The following is a 20,581-nucleotide window of genomic DNA, read 5'->3' as shown; positions in this document are numbered from 1 at the left end:
AGCATTCTTGGAGATACCCATCTTTCTCTAGTGTAGGAATATACTATCATTTCCTTCTGTTAATCTTCTCCCCACCTGTAACACTTATTATCTAGATTTGGTATCTGCATTTATTTTTTGGTGCTTATCTACCTACCTATCTATTGTTTTCCATTATCAACTTAATGTCTTGTTTTCTACTGCTTTCAGTTCAATTAAGTTCAGTCACTCAGTCGTGTCTGACTCTTTGCCACCCCAGGGACTGCAGGGTGCCAGGCTTCTTTGTCCATCACCAACTCCTGGAGCTTACTCAAACTTATGTCCATCGAGTCAGTGATGCAATCCAACCATCTCACCCTCTGTCATCCCCTTCTCCTCTAGCCTTCAATCTTATCAGGGTCTTTTCCAAAGAGTCAGTTCTTTGCATCAGGTGGCCAAAGTATTGGAGTTTTAGCTTCAGCATCAGTCTTTGCAATGAATATTCAGGACTGATTTCCTTTAGGTTTGACTGGTTTGATCTCCTTGCAGTCCAAGGGACTCTCAAGAGTCTTCTCCAACATCACAGTTCAAAAGTACCAATTCTTTGGTGCTCATGTTTTTTTATGGTCCACCTCTCACATCCACACATGACCACTGGAAAAACCATAACTCTGACTATATGGGACTTTGTCAGCAAAATATATTTGTTTACTTTTCTGTATCAGAGACATTACTTATTAAAAAAACAGCTTTTTAATATGTCTAGGTTGGTCATAGCTTTTCTTCCAAGGAGCAAGAATCGTTTAATTTCATGACTGCAGTCACCAATCTGCAGTGATTTTGGAGCCCCCCAAAATAAAGTCTCTCACTGTTTCCATTATTTCCCCATCTACTTGCTATGAAGCAATAGGACCGGATGCCATGATCTTAGTTTCCTGAATGTTGAGTTTAAGCCAACTTTTTCACTCTCCTCTTTCACTTTCATCAGGAGTCTCTTTAGTTCTTCTTTACTTTCTGTCATAAGGGTGGTGTCATCTGCGTATCTGAGGTTTTTGATATTTCTCCCGGCAATCTTGATTCCAGCTTGTGCTTCATCCAGCCTGGCATTTCACATGACATACTCTGCATATAAGTTAAATAAGCAGGGTGACAATATACAACATTGACATACTCGTTTCCCGATTTGGAACCAGTCTGTTGTTTATCTACTGCTTTATGGAAAGGTTTATCAGATCTGATGTTCTAGCTCATTATTTTTGTTTTAGTTCTTTCTTTCCTGGTATTAGTCTCATCTTTATTTCATTTATGTTTTTCAGCAGTATTTTTTACCTATTTTTATAATGTTTTATCCTTCGTTTAATCAGTATCATTCCTATCTTTATGAGGAACTTATACTTATTTTAAGCTCTTGATGCTTTTTTTCTTTGGCTCATATATTGTCTTTTGTGTAATCTTGTCCCCAGGCCTTACTGTACCCCACAGTGGATGCATTCCTCAGATGGGTAGTTCTTTTGGCTTCTGAACTCATGACCTCTGCATAGCTTCAGCTATCCTGTCCAGTGATGTATGGGCTGAAGCTTAAGTCCTGGTCTGTGACCTTCTGGATGAATTTAAAGAAACGACAAAGCTGATCCTCAGGGCAGAATGTCCAAGTCATTATGGAACAGTTCTTACCTTACTTGGGTTCTTAAAAAGTTCTTTAAAAAATTTCTAAGTTTTATTTTAAACTCTTTGCAAGAAGCAGCATTCAGAAAAGACCATCTGTTTAGATTTGTAATTCATAAGTCCACAACCTTGGGGATTTTGGGGAGAGGATAGAGGAATGAATACCCAGTGTTTTTATTATCTCCTTACCCTAGCACTGCTCTGATGTTATCTTGAGAATACTAGGTAGGTAAAGCTGTTTCTTTTGATTCTTGTCTACAGTGGTGACAGGAGAGATAAAGCCTACCAACCTACACATTTAGACATTTAACATTCCAAAAGTTCATCTGCAGAATCAGTAAATTCATTCCTTTGCTTTGTGACTTGAGTTACATACCCAGTAAGTATTGACATAAAGCTAGCAAGATGAACAGTTTCAGAAGGGCATGACTTGTCTTTTTATTTTTCTTTCTCTCTTTTTTGAACAAGTACATTTAAAAGGTGATACATTCCTTCCAAAATTCATTTCTAAATGTTTATATTATGAAGGCTGACTGAAGCCCTGGCTAGTGTCCTTGTACTTTGATTTACACCAAGTACTCTTATTCTTCATCTCATTTATACTCAGAGATATCCAGGTCACATGGGGTTGATGGCAGCCTAGTCCTAACAATCTGCTGCCAAGTGTTCTGCCTTGTTTTATCAAATGTGTGAATAATCTAGCTATCCAAGGATGCAAGTGGACATAAGAGGAATGGAAATAAACTGGTCTTTTGCACAGGGATTTCAAATCGAATGACCAGCATTTTTACAGTCCTGCTTATGTTAATACAATCAATTTAGTGCTTATTCTTACTAGTTAAGCCTGAGTTTCTTGAAAATGACATTGATTATATTGATATCCATATTGTTATAATGGACGTCATTTCTTAAGCATAATAATGACTTAAAAATTTTATGCCTATTATTTTATTTAATTCTCACAACTACCCTATAAGATAGACACTATATTATCCACATTTTAGAGTTGAGAAAAATAAGCTTTAGGCAGGTGAAAAAGTGTTCCAAGCAGACTTGGGTAGAAGGTTGAAAATCTGGGATTTGAACTAAAGCCTGTATTTTCAACCACTATATGGCATTGTCTTCCATTTCACCATGGGCTCTGGTAGAAATGTGGGTATGGGGGAAGTTAACGATTCAGGTGTGATCATTTGAGAACATTTCTTTATTAATTAATAATTCAGTATATTTGGAGTAAATTAAAAGACATCATTAATCCTTAGCTCAAACGGTAAAGAATCTCCCTGTGATGCAGCAGACCAGGGTTCAATCCCTGGGTTGGGAAGTTCCTCTGTAGAAGGGAATGGCAATCCACTCCAGTATTCTTGCCTAGAGAACTTCAAGGACAGAGAAGCCTGGCAGGCTACAGTCAGTGGGGTTACAGTCACAATCCCTAGCTTAGCCATCAAGGAAACCCAGATATTCAAAATAGCCATGGCTTACAAAAAAGGTCATTTATTAAAAGTATTATACACTCTTCACTATCTTCTGTGGTTTTGGAAACTTTCTCTCATGGTCAGGCTGGTACAGTTTTTTCCTTAAGTGATTAAGAAGCATCATTCCACTCAATATTATTACCACATATAAAACATGTGAATACATCAGATGATGCTCCATTTGCATCTCAATCAGCATTCTGCAATGAATTAGGGGGTTACTAAACTATGTATAAATAATCAGCTTTCCAAAATGTCCTAAGTCCATTGACATTGAGTTCCTACCATCACCTCTTCAAATTCAGTTTGTTGTTACCTAAAATCCATGTGTGGATTGGTAGGGTAGTCTGTTCCCAGTTGGTTGTGAAGAGTCATAATTTGGAACATTCTAGATATAAAACTGTGTGATACTTTGTATTTTTTCACTTTATGAAACAGGTATCCATGGGTTATGTAAAAAAAGCAAAAATTTGGGGAAAAGTTGAAAGAATGAAGCCATATCACAAAATTTGTCCTTTATAAACCTAACAAAAGTAAACAAAAAGATGAAAATTAAATTGTGATTGAAAAAATTTTTTTCAAAGACTACCAAAGAGAGAGAGAGAGACAGAGTGGGTAACTCAGTCATTAACTTAGAAAGATGTCAGCTATGATCAGCAACAACAGGTAAGAGGATGGAAACCTTGCCTCTAGAACTCTAACCAAAACTTCTAGAAAATGAATGTGTAAGTTGACAAAATCTTGAGAGTTTTTGCCCCATTTGGAGAAAAGTGGACCTAATTTACAGGAGGATGGTAGTCTCAATGGCTACATTTGTAAGATAAATGAAAAAGAGAAGCAGAATAAAAAATATTTTCCCTTTAATAGAAGCATGGCTCCACATCATGCTAAAGCTGAAACTCCAGTACTTTGGCCACCTCATGCAAAGAGTTGACTCATTGGAAAAGACTATGATGCTGGGAGGGATTGGGGCAGGAGGAGAAGGGGACGACAGAGGATGAGATGGCTGGATGGCATCACTGACTCGATGGACGTGAGTCTAAGTGAACTCCAGGAGTTGGTGATGGACAGGGAGGCCTGGCGTGCTGCTATTCATGGGGTCGCAAAGAGTCGGACACAACTGAGCGACTGATCTGATCTGATCTGAATGCGAGATTTCTTTAGAAACAATGCTAATACAAAATTGTAAAATTTAAAAATAAAATAAAATTAAAAAAAAAAAACCATAAAAAAAAAAGAAACAATGCTCATAGCATCACTTCCTTTCTTAAAACGTCTCTTGGCTTACCAGTGTCCAGTTTACTCCAGAAAACAGCTAATTCTTTCCAGTTGTTCTTTTTAGACTTTCTCATTCATCCTTCTCTATTAACACTTACCATATTCTTTTATTTTTTGTAATCTTATGACTTGGGGCTTCCCAGGTAGAGCTAGGGGTAAGGAACACGTATGATAATGCAGGAGACATAAGAGATGCTGGTTCAATTCTTGAGTGGGGAAGACCTCCTGGAGGAGGGCATGGCAACCCACTCCAGTATTCTTGCCTGGAGAATCCCATGGAAAGAGGAGCCTGGCAAGCTACAGTCCATAGTGTCACAAAGAGTCAGACACAATTGACGCGACTTAGCACACATGCACGCACGCAAGCTTATGACTTATAAGTAAACTGCAAACTTGACAATTTACAGTTTATATACATTTCTATCACATTACACCATAGATTCCCTGAAATTAAGACATATGCCTTTCATATTTTTATCCTTAAGTGCCAGGTCAGCACTTGAATTATGGTAGACACTCAATACATATTTACTGAATGAAGTATATCTTTCCTTGAAGTGTATTTTGTTTTGTTAAAACTTTACAATCTTTTTGATGGTGTCCTTGAAGGCTTGTTTCACTTGCTGATTTCTTAGAGTATAAATGAAGGGATTTAACAAGGGAGTAATTGAAGTAATGAGCACGGCTATTCCTTTGTTGAAAGCACCTTCTTCTTTTGCAGAAGGATTAATGTACATAAACATGCAGCTGCCATAAGAGAGCGAGATGACAATCCTGTGGGAGGAACAAGTGAAAAAAGCCTTTGCCCTTTGCTGAGCAGAAGGAATCCTCAGAATGGTCCTGATAATGTATGTATAAGAAAGTGTCACCAGCACCAGAGTAACCACCAAAGTCACAACTGCCAAGGAGATGACCATCAGTTCTAAGAGGCTTGTGTCTGAGCAGGCGAGCTCCAGGAGGGGCCCATAGTCACAGTAATAGTGATTCAGAACATTGGAGGCACAGAAATCCACCTGGCTTATTAAGATGATTGGGGGAAAGATAGCCAGGAATCCCCCTAGCCAGGAGCAGAACACAAGTTGTATGCAGACTCTGCTGTTCATGATGGTCAGGTAGTGCAGGGGTTTGCAGATGGCCACATAGCGGTCATAGGACATAGAAGCCAGGAGGTAAAACTCTGTTGCCCCAAGAAATATAGCAAAAAAATATTGAATTAAGCATCCAGCAAAGCTGATGGCTTTATTTCCTGTTGTCATGCTGGTCAGAAATCTGGGAATGAAAATGGATGTGAAGGAAACTTCTAAGAAGGAGAAATTCCGGAGGAAGAAATACATGGGGGTTTGGAGGTGAGAATCTACTAGAGTGAGAATGATGATAGTCAGATTTCCTAGGACACTTAGCATGTAGGTGAGAAACAGAAAGATGAATATCAGTGCCTGGACCTCAGGTTGATTTGTGAGGCCCAACAAAATAAACTCAGTAAATGTTCGGTTTTTCATTGTTGACCTTCAGTAGATCTAAAGGGAATAGGTGAAAATGATGAAAACTAAAGTTTTTTGGGGCTGGGGAGATAAAGCTCATTGTAATCAACAGAATCAGATCATATATAACTCTCCATCTAGTTGGGCCAAACTAGTGTCCATTGGACTAGACTTGTTCCATGTAAGCCCCTCTGTTGCTCATGTAAATGACCTTATTCCTAAAGTCTTTGTAATTCCTCAAGTTGATCTATTCCTGCACACATAAGAGAATTATTACAGAATAATTACTTAATTTTTTTCAGAAGAATAAATTTTTGTACCCATCTTTTCCTTACAAAGTCTCCGTATTGAAGTCATATTTCTCTGACTCTGATAATCTCATACCTCAGGGCACTTGGTAGAAATATCTCTATCTGATGCTATTTTCTGTGCTTCTCTCTCCCCTCTGTTGCTTTTCCTATACTGTTTCCCCTTCCCTGTAATATCCCCCCTCCTTGTACTATTTAATGTTTAGATGAATACCTGCCACAGATCCTCATCTCCATTACTATATAAATCTCTGACTTCCCTTGTTCCAGCAACCAATATGGTATGGGGAAGGAGGTGGGAAGGGGGTTCAGGATTGGAAACACGTGTACACCTGTGGCAGATTCATGTTGATGTATGGCAAAACCAATACAATATTGTAAAGTAATCAGCCTCTAATTAAAATAAATAAATTTAATTAAAAAAAGAAATTTCCCCAAGTAGATAATTCTGAAGATCTTGATGCATAACTGACCCTTGATGCATTTCTAGACCCTCCCCCCTTCCCAGGTGGTGCATTTGGTAAAGAATCTGCCTGCTCATTGCAAGATACACAAGAGAAATGGGTTTGACTCCTGGTTTGGGAAGATTCCCCTGGAGCAGAAAATGGCAACCCACTCCAGTATTTTTGCCAGAAAATTCCATGGACAGAGGAGCCTGGTGGGCTACAGTACATGGGGTCACAAAGAGTTGGTCATGATTAAGCATGCACACACCAATTCTTTTGTAGGGTGAATTTGTAACAGTGCTTTAGGACTTAAAGACCTTTAGTTCAATATTCTATCATTTTATTTTGACTACATGAGCAAGTTTAAGGCATTAATAAATCATATTCATTAGCATTTACTTTTATTTCTCTGCCATTTTCAAAGTCTCCTATACACTGATTTGGACTATATTTCTGAGAATAGAAGTCTTGAGAGATCCACAGGCAGCATCTCAGAGTAGATTTTGCTCAAAGCCTCAAAGAGTCCTCAGTGGCAAACCAAGGATGATCAATTTATCATGCTTCAAATTTTCTTGGCATACAGAACCCAGGAAGAGGAACACTCATGTTTCTGACAATGAGTCCTTGTACATAAATTGGTAATCCCCAAGGAAGCAAATTTTACTGGTGGTATCCTGTGTGCCTCTTTAGGTTTTTCTGATTAAGAAGCAGAAACAAGGTAAAATACCACTCTAATTCACACGTGTAAGAGTAAGGAAAATTAGACCCTCACAATCATTTTTGTCAACCTCTCCATTATTCCATATAGCTTTTGGAGGTATTGACCTATATCCTGCTACAACCCTGCCTTCCTTGTCTGTACTAACCTGTGGTCTTTGGCAAATGCTTCATTTTCATCCAGATTTTCACAGTTGGAGGATTTAATCGATCCATATTTATAGAATAATAGCATCATTCACTTTAAAACATTCAGTATTCTCACCCTCATTGATCTGATTGACTGTAGTGGGCTGTTTACCTTGTTGTCCCCTAGAGGTAAATCAAAGGTGAGATGTGCCATGTGAGTCTCTGAGTTGTATAAAATTTGGTATTTTTAAAAATTGGCTTCCCATCCACATTCAATTATTCTTTCAATGGAAGTACCCAAGTTTTTAGAGCTTAACTGGAAAGGAAGTGTATTACTTCCATTCTTTGAATCTGAATCAGAATCAAATCACAGTTTCTGAGACATAGACTTCTTCACATGTATAATTAAAAAAAAAAAAGTGCAAATAATCACCTCCTTCTCCTGGCAATAATAGAATTAAAAAAGAGGACTTTAATAAGCTGAAAATGTTTCTGTTCTAAGAAAGATTATTGCAGAGTCCTTAGAAGGCAGGGTATGGGTGGGCTTCTTTGCAGTTTCTGTGTTCATTAGAGTGACATGGACTTTATTTGCTCTTTTTAGAGCAGGCACATGGGGATCAGTTTCTTAAAGAAGTTAAAGATGCCCTGTGGACCCAAGTATAAAAGTTGCAAATAAACTTCAGTTGACAGTTTGGAGAACAAGTTGTAAACATGTAGCTGAGGAGAGAAGTTCCTGAGAGACCATAAGGGTGTCATGAAAGAATCTGCGACAGTCATGAGGTTTGTGATGTTGAGAGTGATGGAGTGATAACCCAGGGGATTGGTGTGCCTGCCCGAGTCATTATTCCTATTATTTTTCCCTTTAACAAACTAGTTGGCCAGTGCTCAAACTTGATATAAATGAGTGTCACTTCACAGTGGATTATCACAACCTTGGGGCTTCCCTGGTGGCTCAGTGGTAAAGAACCCATCTGCCAATGCAGGAGATGTGGGTTCGATCCATGGGTTGGGAAGATCCCCTGAAGAAAGAAATAGCAAACCAGTCCAGTATTCTTGTCTGGGAAATCCGATGGACAGAGGAGTCTGGAGGGCTATGTCCATGGGGTCTCAAAAGAGTTGGATACGAATTAGCAACTAAACAACAACAACAACTTTAATGCCATGGTATCCTCCATTAAGATCTGCATGCTTATTATTTCTGAAATTAATACTCCATCCAATTAGCACCTGGAAAATATTTTTCTATGGAAGATTTGATTTTATGTATACATTCTAGAGGTCTACAGGCTCACAGAAGCTATTTGCCTTCACCTTCTGAAGGAATAGTATGTTTTCACTTGCCTCCCTGTGAGATATTCTAACAACCTTGCCTATTGCACATAACTCTGCAGGCAAGCTCTTAACCACATCCAACTTATTCCAGGAATACAGCTGTGACATTATATTGACAACATCCTTCTGCAAGGAAATTCAAACAATGGTTTCACATGGGCTAAACAAAACTTTTCATAGAACTTTCTAATCAGAATTGGTCCACTGCATCGTATAAAATTCAAGGCCCCGCTACTGCACTAAAATTCCTGAACAATACTCCTCAGCCCAGGAATGATTTATACCTGATGTAGTAAGGAACCAATTCTCCAGTTTTATCAGCATTTGCTATTTTAAAGGAGTCTCAGTGTTTACATGCTTAATTGGTTCTCAGAAGCAACATGCTCCTCATTTAGGAATTTGATTTCAGTCCATTATGCTGCTTCTTACAAATGGAGTCACTTTGTTTTGCTTTAAAAAATTAATTAATTTTAGAATTATCATAATTGAATACAACATTGCATTAATACAAGATAATGAGTAGATATTTATATATATATTACAAAATGATCACTACAATAAGTCTAATTAATATCTGTCACCATACATAGTTATAGATTTTTTTCTTTTTTTTTTTTCAAAGACCAAATATTTTTTTACTGTGTCACACTACTTCTTTAACACATTCAAAAAAGTTCCAAGGTATCAAATAATTTACTTAGTTGAGGAGACTCTAAAGACATGATATTCAAAGGAGAGAAAACGTTTTTAATCATGAAAAAGCATACTTAGGAAAAATAAGCTTATAGGTTTTACTCTGGAAACACATCAACTAAAAATACAAAGAAAAATTAAAAGAGATACAAGTTATTGAGTACAGATCTCCCTAGACTTACAATGATGTTACGTCCCAATAAACCTATTGTAAGCTGAAAACGCATTTCATCCATCTAACGTACTCAACATCATAGCTCAGTCTGCTACTGCTGCTGCTAAGTCGCTTCAGTCGTGTCGGACTGTATGCGACCCCAGAGACGGCAGCCCACCAGGCTCTCCTGTCCCTGGGATTCTCCAGGCAAGAACACTGGAGTGGGTTGCCATTTCCTTCTCCAATAGATTTTTTTTCTTATGATAAAAGCTTTTTAAGATAGACTCTCCTAACAACTTTCAAATATACAATACAGTACCAATAACTATAGTCATCATACTATATAGTACATCTCCATAACTAATTTATTTTATAACTGGAAGTTTGTATATTTTGGCTCTCTTTACCCATTTCTCCTAGCTCCATCCCCCACCTTTGGCAATCACCAGTCTGTTCTCTGTATCTATGAGTTTAATTTTATTTATTGATTTACAAAAATTTTTATTAGAGAATAGTTGATTTACAGTTCTGTTAGTTTCAGGTGTACAGCAAATTGACTCAGTTATATATAAACACATATGTGCTCTTATTTAGATTCTTTTTCCATACAGGTCATTACAGAGTATTGAGTAGAGTTCCCTGGGCTATTTAGTAAGTCCTTAATGGTCATCTATTTTACTTTTTATTAAATGTTTTGTTTTGTGTTAGAGTATATCCAATTAATGTGATAGTTACAGGTAGACCAAGGCAAAGGGACTTAGCTACATATACACACACACATATACACATATATGTATATACATGTACATATATGTATAAATACACATATATACACATGTATCCATTCTCCCCAAAACTTGCCTTCCATCCAGGCTGAAACATGACATTAAACAGAGTTCCCTGTGCTATATAGTAAGTCCTAGCCTGGAGAATCCCAGGGATGGCGGAGCCTGGTGGGCTGCTGTCTATGTGGTCGCACAGAGTCGGACACGACTGAAGCGACTTAGCAGCAGCAGTTATCTATATTATATATAGTAGTAGTGTGTACATATTAATTCCAATCTCCCAATTTATCCCACTCCCCCTTACCCCACCTGGTAACTGTAAGTTTGTTTTCTATATCTGTGACTCTATTTCTGTTTTTTAAAGTATTCATTTGTACTTTATTTTTAGATTCCATACGTAAGGAGTATCATATGATATTTGTCTTTCTCTGCTTGTCTTACTTAAATTAGTATGATAATCTCTAGATCCATCCATATTGCTGCAAGTGGCATAATTTAATTCTTTTTAATGGCTGAGTAATATTCCATTGTTTCTATCTATCTATATACACCACATCTTCTTTATTCATTCTTGTGTCAATGGACATTCAGTTTGCTTCCATATCTTGGCTATTGTAAACAGTGCTCAGCGAACACATGTAAGAGAGATCAAGCATTATTTGTTTTTCTCTGTCTGATCTATTCCACTTAGCATAATGCCCTTAAGGTCTCTCTATGTTGTTGCAAATGACAAGATTTTCTTCTTTTTTATGGCTAAATAGTTATATATATTTTCTTAATTCATTCATCTGTTAGAGGATACTTAGGTTGTTTCCATATCTTGGCTATTGTAAATAATGCTGCAATGAATGTGGGGGCACAGGCACCTTTTCAAGTTAGTGTTTTCATTTTCTTCAAATAAATACCCGGAAGTGGAATCGATGGATCATATGATTTTTTTAGTTTTAATTTCTTGAGGAAACTCTATACTGTTTTTCATAGTGGTTGAATATAAATTGGCTTGCTCCTAATGGCTTGCCACCCCAAACCAAAAATCACTAAATTGCAATAAAACAGGCACTTCTATCAGTGTCATTCAACTGTCCCAACCCCCCAAACTTCTTCACTGGAGAGGCTTTGGCTACCTTACCTTGGTCCTTTTGGAGTCCCTGAATCAGTCATTGTTCGTGGGTTTCTGCTGCAAAAAACTGCCTTCTCTGGCTGCACATTTCACAGCCTTAGGATGGCAACTGTTGGCTGTATAGTGGATCTTTCTTGGAATAAGTGCTTTTACAAATCCTGAACCTTTGACTCTGCACCCAGTTGTTCATTATGCCTTGGGTCTTTGAAGCACCACCCCACAAACTTGGCATGGCCACAAAGGCCTCATTATTCAAATGAAAATGCTACTTAGAGAGCCAAACTTGGGCCTTCTGGCAAATCTCACCCACAGGAGGAAATGATCTCCATGTCCTCAATCCTTTGCTAGATGCAGTGGTGCCTGAAGAGGTCACCCCTCCCCCATATCCATTGGTCATTTGGGGAGCCTCTTGGGATTAACTGAGTGATCAGGAAATGGAATTTGCATACTTTATAGACTCAGCACCAACATCACACAGGATGAAGCCCACTGAAAATCTTCTGCACTAGGACATCCCTAATCAAAGGTGGGACCCAGGGGTCAGCACAGTAATTTTATTTATTTATTTTTAATTTATTTTAATTGGAGGCTAATTACTTTACAATATTGTAGTGGTTTTTGCCATACATTGACATGAATGAGCCGTGGGTGTACATGTGTTCCCCATCCTGAAACCCCCTCCCAGGTCCCTCCCCATCCCACCCCCTCTGGGTCATCCCAGTGCACCACAGCACAGTCATCTTAATATTGGAGGATGTGATGGCCAACAATTGGCCCCTTCACATTTTTATAGACTCTTGGTCTGTTGCCGACCATGTAGTCACATGGTCTGGCTAATGGCAGCAACAACAATCCCTTATCGAAGTTGTTTCACACTCTCCTTTGGGGTAAAGAACTCCAGGAATTTCTTGCATCACAGATACCCAAAATGCAAATCAAGGTTGCATACTAAAATTCAATTTTCAGGGCCTCATTACAACGCACAGGCTGATAAATTAGCTTGGATTTCTGAAGTACACACTGGTACAGTCTCAGATCTGATGCCACTAATCTCTTCTGGTGGGCCCATGAAATGCCAGTCCATAGTATGGCCTCTGCTTTCAAGGCCTGAGAAGAATTAAAGGGACTTCCCTTTTCCAGTGGGATCATAAGATAGCACAGTGACTAATCCATGCATCTTATGAGGGAAAACGTGCCCCTGCCTATATAATGGAAGAAGATTATCTCCCTGGGGGATGGCCCTTAGCCAGTGGCAAATAGATTTATGAGGCCACTGTCTCCCTCTGCTGTTAGTTACTATTCTTGGATCATGGTAGACACCTGGAAATAGTATTCCCCTCTCCTTCCAGACATGCTAGCATTGAAGCCACAATACCAGACCTCAATGAGGCTTTTCTTATACTTTTACTAAAATGAGCTAAAGCTCTTGTTGGTAGTTTGTCAAGAGACTATGCTAGAAAATGGATGAATTAATGAATGATCTCAAGGGAGCCTGACCCAGAACAATGTTGCCCAACACGTTTCTTTGTTCTACTGATGATAAGAATGGTCTCTCTGATATTCAGCACAAATTGAGTATGTTTTCCCACTTTGTTAGCCTAAATATTGAAACCATTTAGGTCATCAGAGTCTAAATTGAAGGTGACCACAGTCCTTGAGACTTCAGATTCTGCCCCTGCTTCAGCATGGTTGCTATCCTGTGGTCCATTGCATCTGGGCTGACTTGTTGGCTGCTGCCAGCTCTCAAAATCTGTGTACTGCTGTTCACTATTTAGCTCTCAGTTCTCTAAAACCTGATGAAAGGAAAATGATCCTTGTTCTAATACTCACATGCTGGTGATCATGTACTGGGGACCCTTGCTGATTTGCTACCTCCTGGGGGTGTGCTGGTCCTGTCTTCAATATCCTGCAGTGGATTTGAAATCCAGGTCCCTCAGACTAGTGCACTCTGCTGTGATCCTAAGGAAAAGGGTCCTGGCCTTTGGGGAACCACAATTTCCTACAGTGGCAGCCTTCCATAACAACTCTAGTGGGAAGGTGTTCTAATGCGGTTAAGAAATAAATTCTCTTCAGTGTGATCTCTAGACTTAAAGCACTCTAGTCAAGGCTTCCCTGGTTGTCCAGTGGCTAAGACTCTGAGGTCCCAATGCAGTGGGCCTGGGTTCGATTCCTTGTCAGGGAACTAGATTCCACATACTGCAACTTAAAGAGCCTGAAGAGCCTGCATGTCACAACTCAGACTCAGTGCAGCCAAATAAATAAATTAGTAAATAAATATTTACCAAGAAAAAGCAATCCAGTCAAAATTCTAGCAGGATTTTTTGTAGATATAGATAAGTTGATTTTAAAACTTACATATAAAGAAAGGCAAAGAAACTCAGATAGTATAAACAATTTTGAAAAGAATAACAAAACTGTAGCATCCACACTATTTAATTTCCAGCCTGTAATGCAAAATAGATAATTTTTTTGGTATGTGTGTGTGATCAGTTGGTTCTGTATTGCTGTTGAGTGGGCTGTGATCATACACTGTTTTCAACAGTAGTCATTTCAATATCCTGCTGCATGGATCTTGTTGATTTCTTTATATTAGATAACCCAGTTGCTGAATCATTTGCCATGGCATATACTGCATGACTTTTACAATCCTGAAGACCACATATTAGGTACTGTAAGGCAGACAAACTTAGATAAAGTTTACTATTAAAGTTTGCAAATTGTCATTGTCCTAGATTTCTAAATCTGGGCTACAAAAGCATGTCTTTGTTTTTTGTTTTTTTATTTGGTTCTACCTTAGATAATTATATTTTAAAATATGGATGTAGATTGTTTAATTTTGTAAAAATAATTTGTCATTGTACAGCAGGATGTGTTTACAGTGGTACATACATTCTCTTAACTGAAGGAAATCTAAGGTTGTTTTGCCTTGATAGTTGAGATAGTTTGTCCTTATGTCTAAGTAAAACCATTGGAGGAGCTCCATGAAGCCCTAGATTCCTTATTAATCAGACATTCCACTGACATTGGCACTATGATTGGAGCTGAGCCTATTGAGATTCAGAGCAATCTGTTTAAATCTCTTTCCCAATTTTTGTAATACTTTTTAAAACCAGAATCCAAAGAAGTCTTAAGGCCAACCATGGAAGATATAATAGGAAATCACATTATGCACCATCCTTGCAACATTCTTGTCCTCCAAGGTAAACATAATACCATTGAGGAAATAGCTCGACAAATTCAAAACTCAGGATTAACCAATGAAGAAGAGGCAAATATGGGACCAATTATATGAACACTAGTTTATTTATTTTCATCTCCACCTCTCAAGCTTGTCCTATAAAAACTGTTCAACTACACAAAGCAAACTTTTTCTCCTGTGGATCAAAATGACTGGAGGACTCTTGTAGCAATCATAGAACATTCCAGGAACGATATGTACACATTTTATATGTGTACTCTTAGAGTCTGCTTACTTCGAGGGGACCAGACATTCACTGGTTTGCCACAATCCAATCTTTATAAGCTTATGGGAATGATTATAAAAGATTTCCAGAATTTCATATTACCTACTCTCCCAGTTGATGATATATGCTAGGTAAAGGCTCAATTGTTGGTGGGTACAACTCACTTCATCTTAAGGCATTTTTCTGGACAATAATACCTGCTGTATTTGTAGCATCTGAGATAATCTTTATCCAAGAATAACCCTTATCTGTGGGTCTCAGGAATTGTTCCTACATGTTGAAACATCTTATTGTTTAATTTTATGATACACAAATGTATTTTGAGTCTTGGTTTTTGATTTATTATCTTTTTGTAATGTTCTCCCATTGTTGTAATTCTTGTTGAGTGGTTATAACCCATTTTACTCTTAAAAATTACATCTCATTTCACATTTTAATCCATTAACCAACAGTGAATATAGGACAACTGTTGAACATACACAGAAGGCCACTTGTACAGATGGAGTAGGAGGATGGAAGCCTTAGAAGTGAGGTCTTTAGAATGCAAGAGGACTCGATAGAATGTTTAACAGACAAACATTTGAAAATAAGATATGGCAAATAGTGTTAAATAAAAAGGTAATTATGTGTCACTAGACAATTAAAAAAGCTGTTCAAGAAAATAATGTAATTGTATGGTACCACTGTATTTATTGAAGATGGAAATGGCAACCCACTCCAGTATTCCTGCCTGGAAAATTCCATAGATAGAGGAGCCTGGAGGGCTACAGTCCATGGGGTTGCAAAAGAGTTGGACACGACCGAGTGATGGAGGCAATTGCTTTAAAGTGTTCAAAGTCTCCCACCTGTGCATTTAAAATACAATTGATGTATAACATAGGGATCTGTCACCCAGTGCTAGGTGACAACCTAGAAGGGTGGGATGCGGGTGGAGGGGGGAAGATTTAAGAGGCAGGGGACGTATGTATACTTATGGCTGGTTAATGTTGTTGTATGGCAGAAATCAATTATCCTCCAATTAGAAATAAATTTAAAAAACACAATTGAGAAAGCTTTTCAGAAGAAATCATAAGACACTAATTTTAGGGAAAATATCAAACAGCACAGATGGTGGATTATTATTATGAAAAGAGGCACAGTGAAATGCTTCCACTTGCCAGGCAAGTAGATTCAACATTTTTCTTGTTCTCATTATTTCCTTCAGTGTCTACCTTGCATGTCTAAGACTTTAATTTCTTTTAAAATTAGGTATGACAGTCTTTTCCTTCTCTACATGACCTCTAGTTGTCTGGCATTACTAGATTGAAATAATTTTGAACTTGACTTATAAAGCTTTGAAAGTATAGTGAACCTTTTTAACACTGCCAATTCAACTGCTTTGCTTCCAATTCTGACAATTTTTAAGCCTATAATTTTTGACTTCCAGGGGGACGTTTTACTTCCTTTTCTATATCTCTTTATTTCCTTTCTCCCTTTTTTCCTTTCTCCTTCCCTTCTTCTTTTCCACTGTCTCCCTCCTCTTCCTCCTCTTTCATCTCTCTGATGGCTACTATTGGCAGACTTTATTTCAGAATATCCTTGATTAGAAACTATTTTTCAGACTGTTTCCTAAGTCTGTGCTCTTCAATCACTCTGAGATAAAAGCCAGACATTTATGTCCAAGCCTCACTTGTTCCTTGGATAGCTTGCTCAAATTTACCTTTAAATTAATCTTACATTCCACATGTCCTAAAGCTGAGTCCATTGGCACACTGATAAACAAATACTTCTCATACATTTATTTTTTCATCTGTGTTTCAAAACAAACTTGATTAAATATAATTTGTAAGTATTAAGCTGACAAATGTTTTTCTCTTGAATCCTTCATTTGATTTATGGCTTTATCAACCATGCAGTCTTCCATGCTGGAAAACTTTCTCATTTCTGTCCACTACATTGCTTGGATTGAGATTGTAATTGTGTCCTTTCTCTCTATTTTATGGACCATAATGAAACGTTTACTATTGTTTGTGAATGCTATTCTTGAGTAATTGCTTGTCACTCATCTTGTATGTAAAAGTTAATTTATTCACTGCTTTATTATATTCCTCATAAAGCAAAATTGATATATTACTTTCTTATAATTTCTCTTGGCTCAGTAATACTTAGTTAACTCTTAAATGTGCAATAAATATCTTCACTACTGGGCTCCTACCATTCACTCTAAATTAATATCCTCCTACTGTTCCCATTATACACCATTTTGCCTCTCAAATGTCTCAAAAGTGAGAAATCAAATGTCTCAAAAGTGAGAAATCATGATATCAAGAGCAAAGTTGTCTCAAATCATTTTTTATACATCTCATTTATTTCTTTGTAATAGCATTTATTTAGTTTCATTATAATTTATATGTTTTTATATCTCTCTATGATACTGGCCTGGAGGTTCTTAGAAATTTGGGAGCTATGTTTCTTGTATTTCTATTCTCAGTGCCCAGAATATCCTTTGAAACATAGTCAACACTTATTAGATATGTATTAACTCAATTATTTGTTAATTTTATTAATTAAAATAATAAATTATGATTATTAAAATTTTGTAATTTTTTTATGGTGTTCTTAAAAGCTTGCTTCACCTGCTGATTCTTTAGGGTATAAATAAGGGGGTTCAACAAAGGGCTAACTGAAGTCATGAGCAGAGATATTTCCTTGTCGAAATTCCCTCCTTTTTTTGGTGATGGGTTCATGTATAAAAAGATGCAGCTGCCATAAGAGAGTGAGATGACAATCATGTGGGAGGAACAAGTGGCAGAAGCCTTTGTCCTTTGCTGGGCAGAAGTAATCCTCAGAATGGTCCTGATAATATATGTACAACAAAGTGTCGCGCCGCGCGCCTGCGCGGGCGGAAAGCGGGGGCGGTGCGGTGACGCGCGGCGCGGGCGGTCCTCGGGAGCGCGCCGCCCTCAAAAAAAACCAAAAAAAAAACCAAAAAAAAAAAACAAAGTGTCACCAGCAAAAGAGTAGCCACCAGAGTCAAAACAGCTGAGAAGATGACTACTAATTCTAAAAGTCTTGTGTCTGAGCAGGCAACCTCTAGGAGGGGTCTATAGTCACAATAATATTGATTCAGAACATTGGAGGCACAAAAATCCATCTGGCTTATCAGGATAATTGGTGGCAAGATAGCCAGGGCTGCCCCTAGCCAGGAGCAGAACACGTTGTATGCAGACTCTGCTGCTCGTGATGGTCAGGTAATGCAGGGGTTTGCAGATGGCCACATAGTGGACATAGGACATAGAAGTCAGGAGGTAAAACTCTGTTGCTCCAAGGAGTATAGCAAAAAAAATACTGAGTCAGGCAGCCAGGAAAGCTGACAACTTTATTTCCTGTTGTCAAGCTGGTCAGAAGCCTGGAAATAAAACATGGATGTGAAGGAAACTTCTAAGAAGGAGAAATTCTGGAAGAAGAAATACATGGGAGTCTTGAGGTAAGGGTCTACCAGAGTGAGAATGATGATAGTCAGATTTCCTAGGACACTTAGCAAGTAGGCGAGGAACAGAGAGGTGAATATCACCACCTGGGTTCAGGTTGATTTGTGAGGCCCAACAAAATAAACTCAGTAAATGTGGTTTGGTTTTCATTGCTGACCTTCAGTAGATCTAAAGGGAAAAGGGAAGGTCAGTGATCAAAACTGGAGTTTCTCAGGCTAGGAAAAATGAAGTTAATTGAAACCAACAGAATCAGGTCATATTATCAACTCTTCATCCAAATTGGCCCAAAGTGGCATCCCACTGGACTAGGAATGGCTCATTGGAAGACCCAGGGTTCCTATGTAAGTGGCTTCATTCATAAAGCTCTTTTTTGGAAACTGCATATTTTAATGGATCAATATTTTCACATTAAAACATGAATAAAAATGATTAAACACAAAGAATGATCTAAAATACACACAGGAATGATGTGCATAGAGAATTCATATAATGAAGTTAAAAACAGCAAAACATAAAATATTGGTTCAATTAATAAAGCTTTTGTCATTTCTCCTATTCCTGGGTTCTTAACACAGACATGTCACACAAGAATGACTCTGCCTGTACATGTCCTTACTTATAAAATATTCATAAATTTCCTACATTTAAATAATTTTATCTGATTTTAGTTCTCTATGTCTTTTTTACTTCTATGTTCTTGGTATAAATTTTTCTCTTTGTTCTTCTTTTCTCTTCTTTTTGTGTTCCCCTTCATACACTACCCGATACTTCATCATATATGTAGCTGACTCTCATCTCCTTCACAGTCTAGTTGCCTGGTTTCCTCTTTAAAGTAACCTGTGGAAATTCTCCCAGTACAGGCAATGTTACAAACCCCCAATCCAAAGCTGTTTGTTTTTGTTACCTTCCTGAACTTTTTTCAGATGAATGTCTATTTGGCCTTTAAGATTATGAGACTGTTTCAGAATGCTATCATTTTATACCATAAGTTTTTTCCTATGTCCAGGCTTCTGCCATCACTAAATTGTATTGATATGCATTAAGCCTTATGCTTTATGGGCTTCCCTGGTGGCTCAGATGGTAAAGAATTTGCCTGCAATACAAGGGACTTGGTTTGATCCCTGATTCAGAAAGATCCCCTGGGGAAGGAAATGGCAACCCACTCTAATATTCTTGCCTGGAGAATTCCATGGACAGAGGAAATTGGCAGGCTAGAGTCCATGGCGTTTGCAAAGAATTGGACACGATTGATGACTAACACTTTCACTTTTCACTTACACTTCATTGCCAGAGTCTGCTGGGCACTGATTTGGCATACAACTGGGGAGAGAGATATTGTGGCGGTCATAGGACATAGCTCCCAGAATGGATTTTGCTCAAAGTTTTGAAGACTGCTGAATGGTATCTAGGAATAGAGGCTAGTTATAAATCTCAAAAATATGTGTTTTCACTGTTCGTAGAGCACAGAAATGAGGAAATTGATGCCAGTATTATTGGTTATAATTGTTCTTTGTAGATATATTGGTAGTCACTAAGGAAGGCAAACTTGATAGTTACATGTTTTTGCACCTGTAGCCTTATCTGATTAAAAATATTCTTGTGGCAAAGGACATTTTAAGGGATCCTTTAATCAACCTGTATGGTTAGTTAGAAAAGTCATATACTTTCAGACATCACTGATATCCCATGATGGCCATACATGAATATTGAGAGACCAGGTAAGGTGAAACCTGAATCTGGTTTTCTCAGATCTGGATCTTATTTCCCTGGTTGTACTCACCTGAAATTTTTAACAGTGGCTTTACATTTTCTTTCAGAATTTCACAATGGTAAAATTTCATGGTCTATGTCCACTAATGATTCCATCAGTGATTTTGGAAACTAGAAACATAAAGGGCTTATACTGTTCACAATTTGAATGACTGTGGTGGTCTGTTTACCTGGTTGATACTAAAAGGTGAATCAAATGTGAGATTCACATATGAATCTACAAATAGCAAAAAATTAGCATAATTTATTTGTATTGTCTTGCCTTATCCTGCCATGCTTTTTCATGGAAGTACTCAACCTTATAAGGCTTAACTAAATAGAAGAGAATTATTTTCT

The 20,581-nt window shown here is 37.8% G+C and overlaps 1 protein-coding gene and 1 pseudogene across 1 annotated transcript; both read right to left on the bottom strand.

Annotated features, from left to right (window-relative positions):
* Positions 1-4,948: 4,948 nt before the first annotated feature.
* On the bottom strand, positions 4,949-5,875 carry LOC113893729 (olfactory receptor 6C4-like). The gene has a single exon (XM_027543600.1). It carries the CDS (start codon positions 5,873-5,875, stop codon positions 4,949-4,951), a length of 927 nt encoding a protein of 308 aa, XP_027399401.1.
* An 11,715-nt stretch (positions 5,876-17,590) lies between these two features.
* Positions 17,591-20,316, bottom strand: LOC113893517 (annotated as a pseudogene).
* Between the last annotated feature and the right edge of the window lie 265 nt (positions 20,317-20,581).

The sequence above is a fragment of the Bos indicus x Bos taurus genome, chromosome 5, assembly GCF_003369695.1.
Source record: "Bos indicus x Bos taurus breed Angus x Brahman F1 hybrid chromosome 5, Bos_hybrid_MaternalHap_v2.0, whole genome shotgun sequence".
Lineage (NCBI taxonomy): Eukaryota > Metazoa > Chordata > Mammalia > Artiodactyla > Bovidae > Bos > Bos indicus x Bos taurus.
This window is presented reverse-complemented; position numbering and strand designations above follow the sequence as displayed.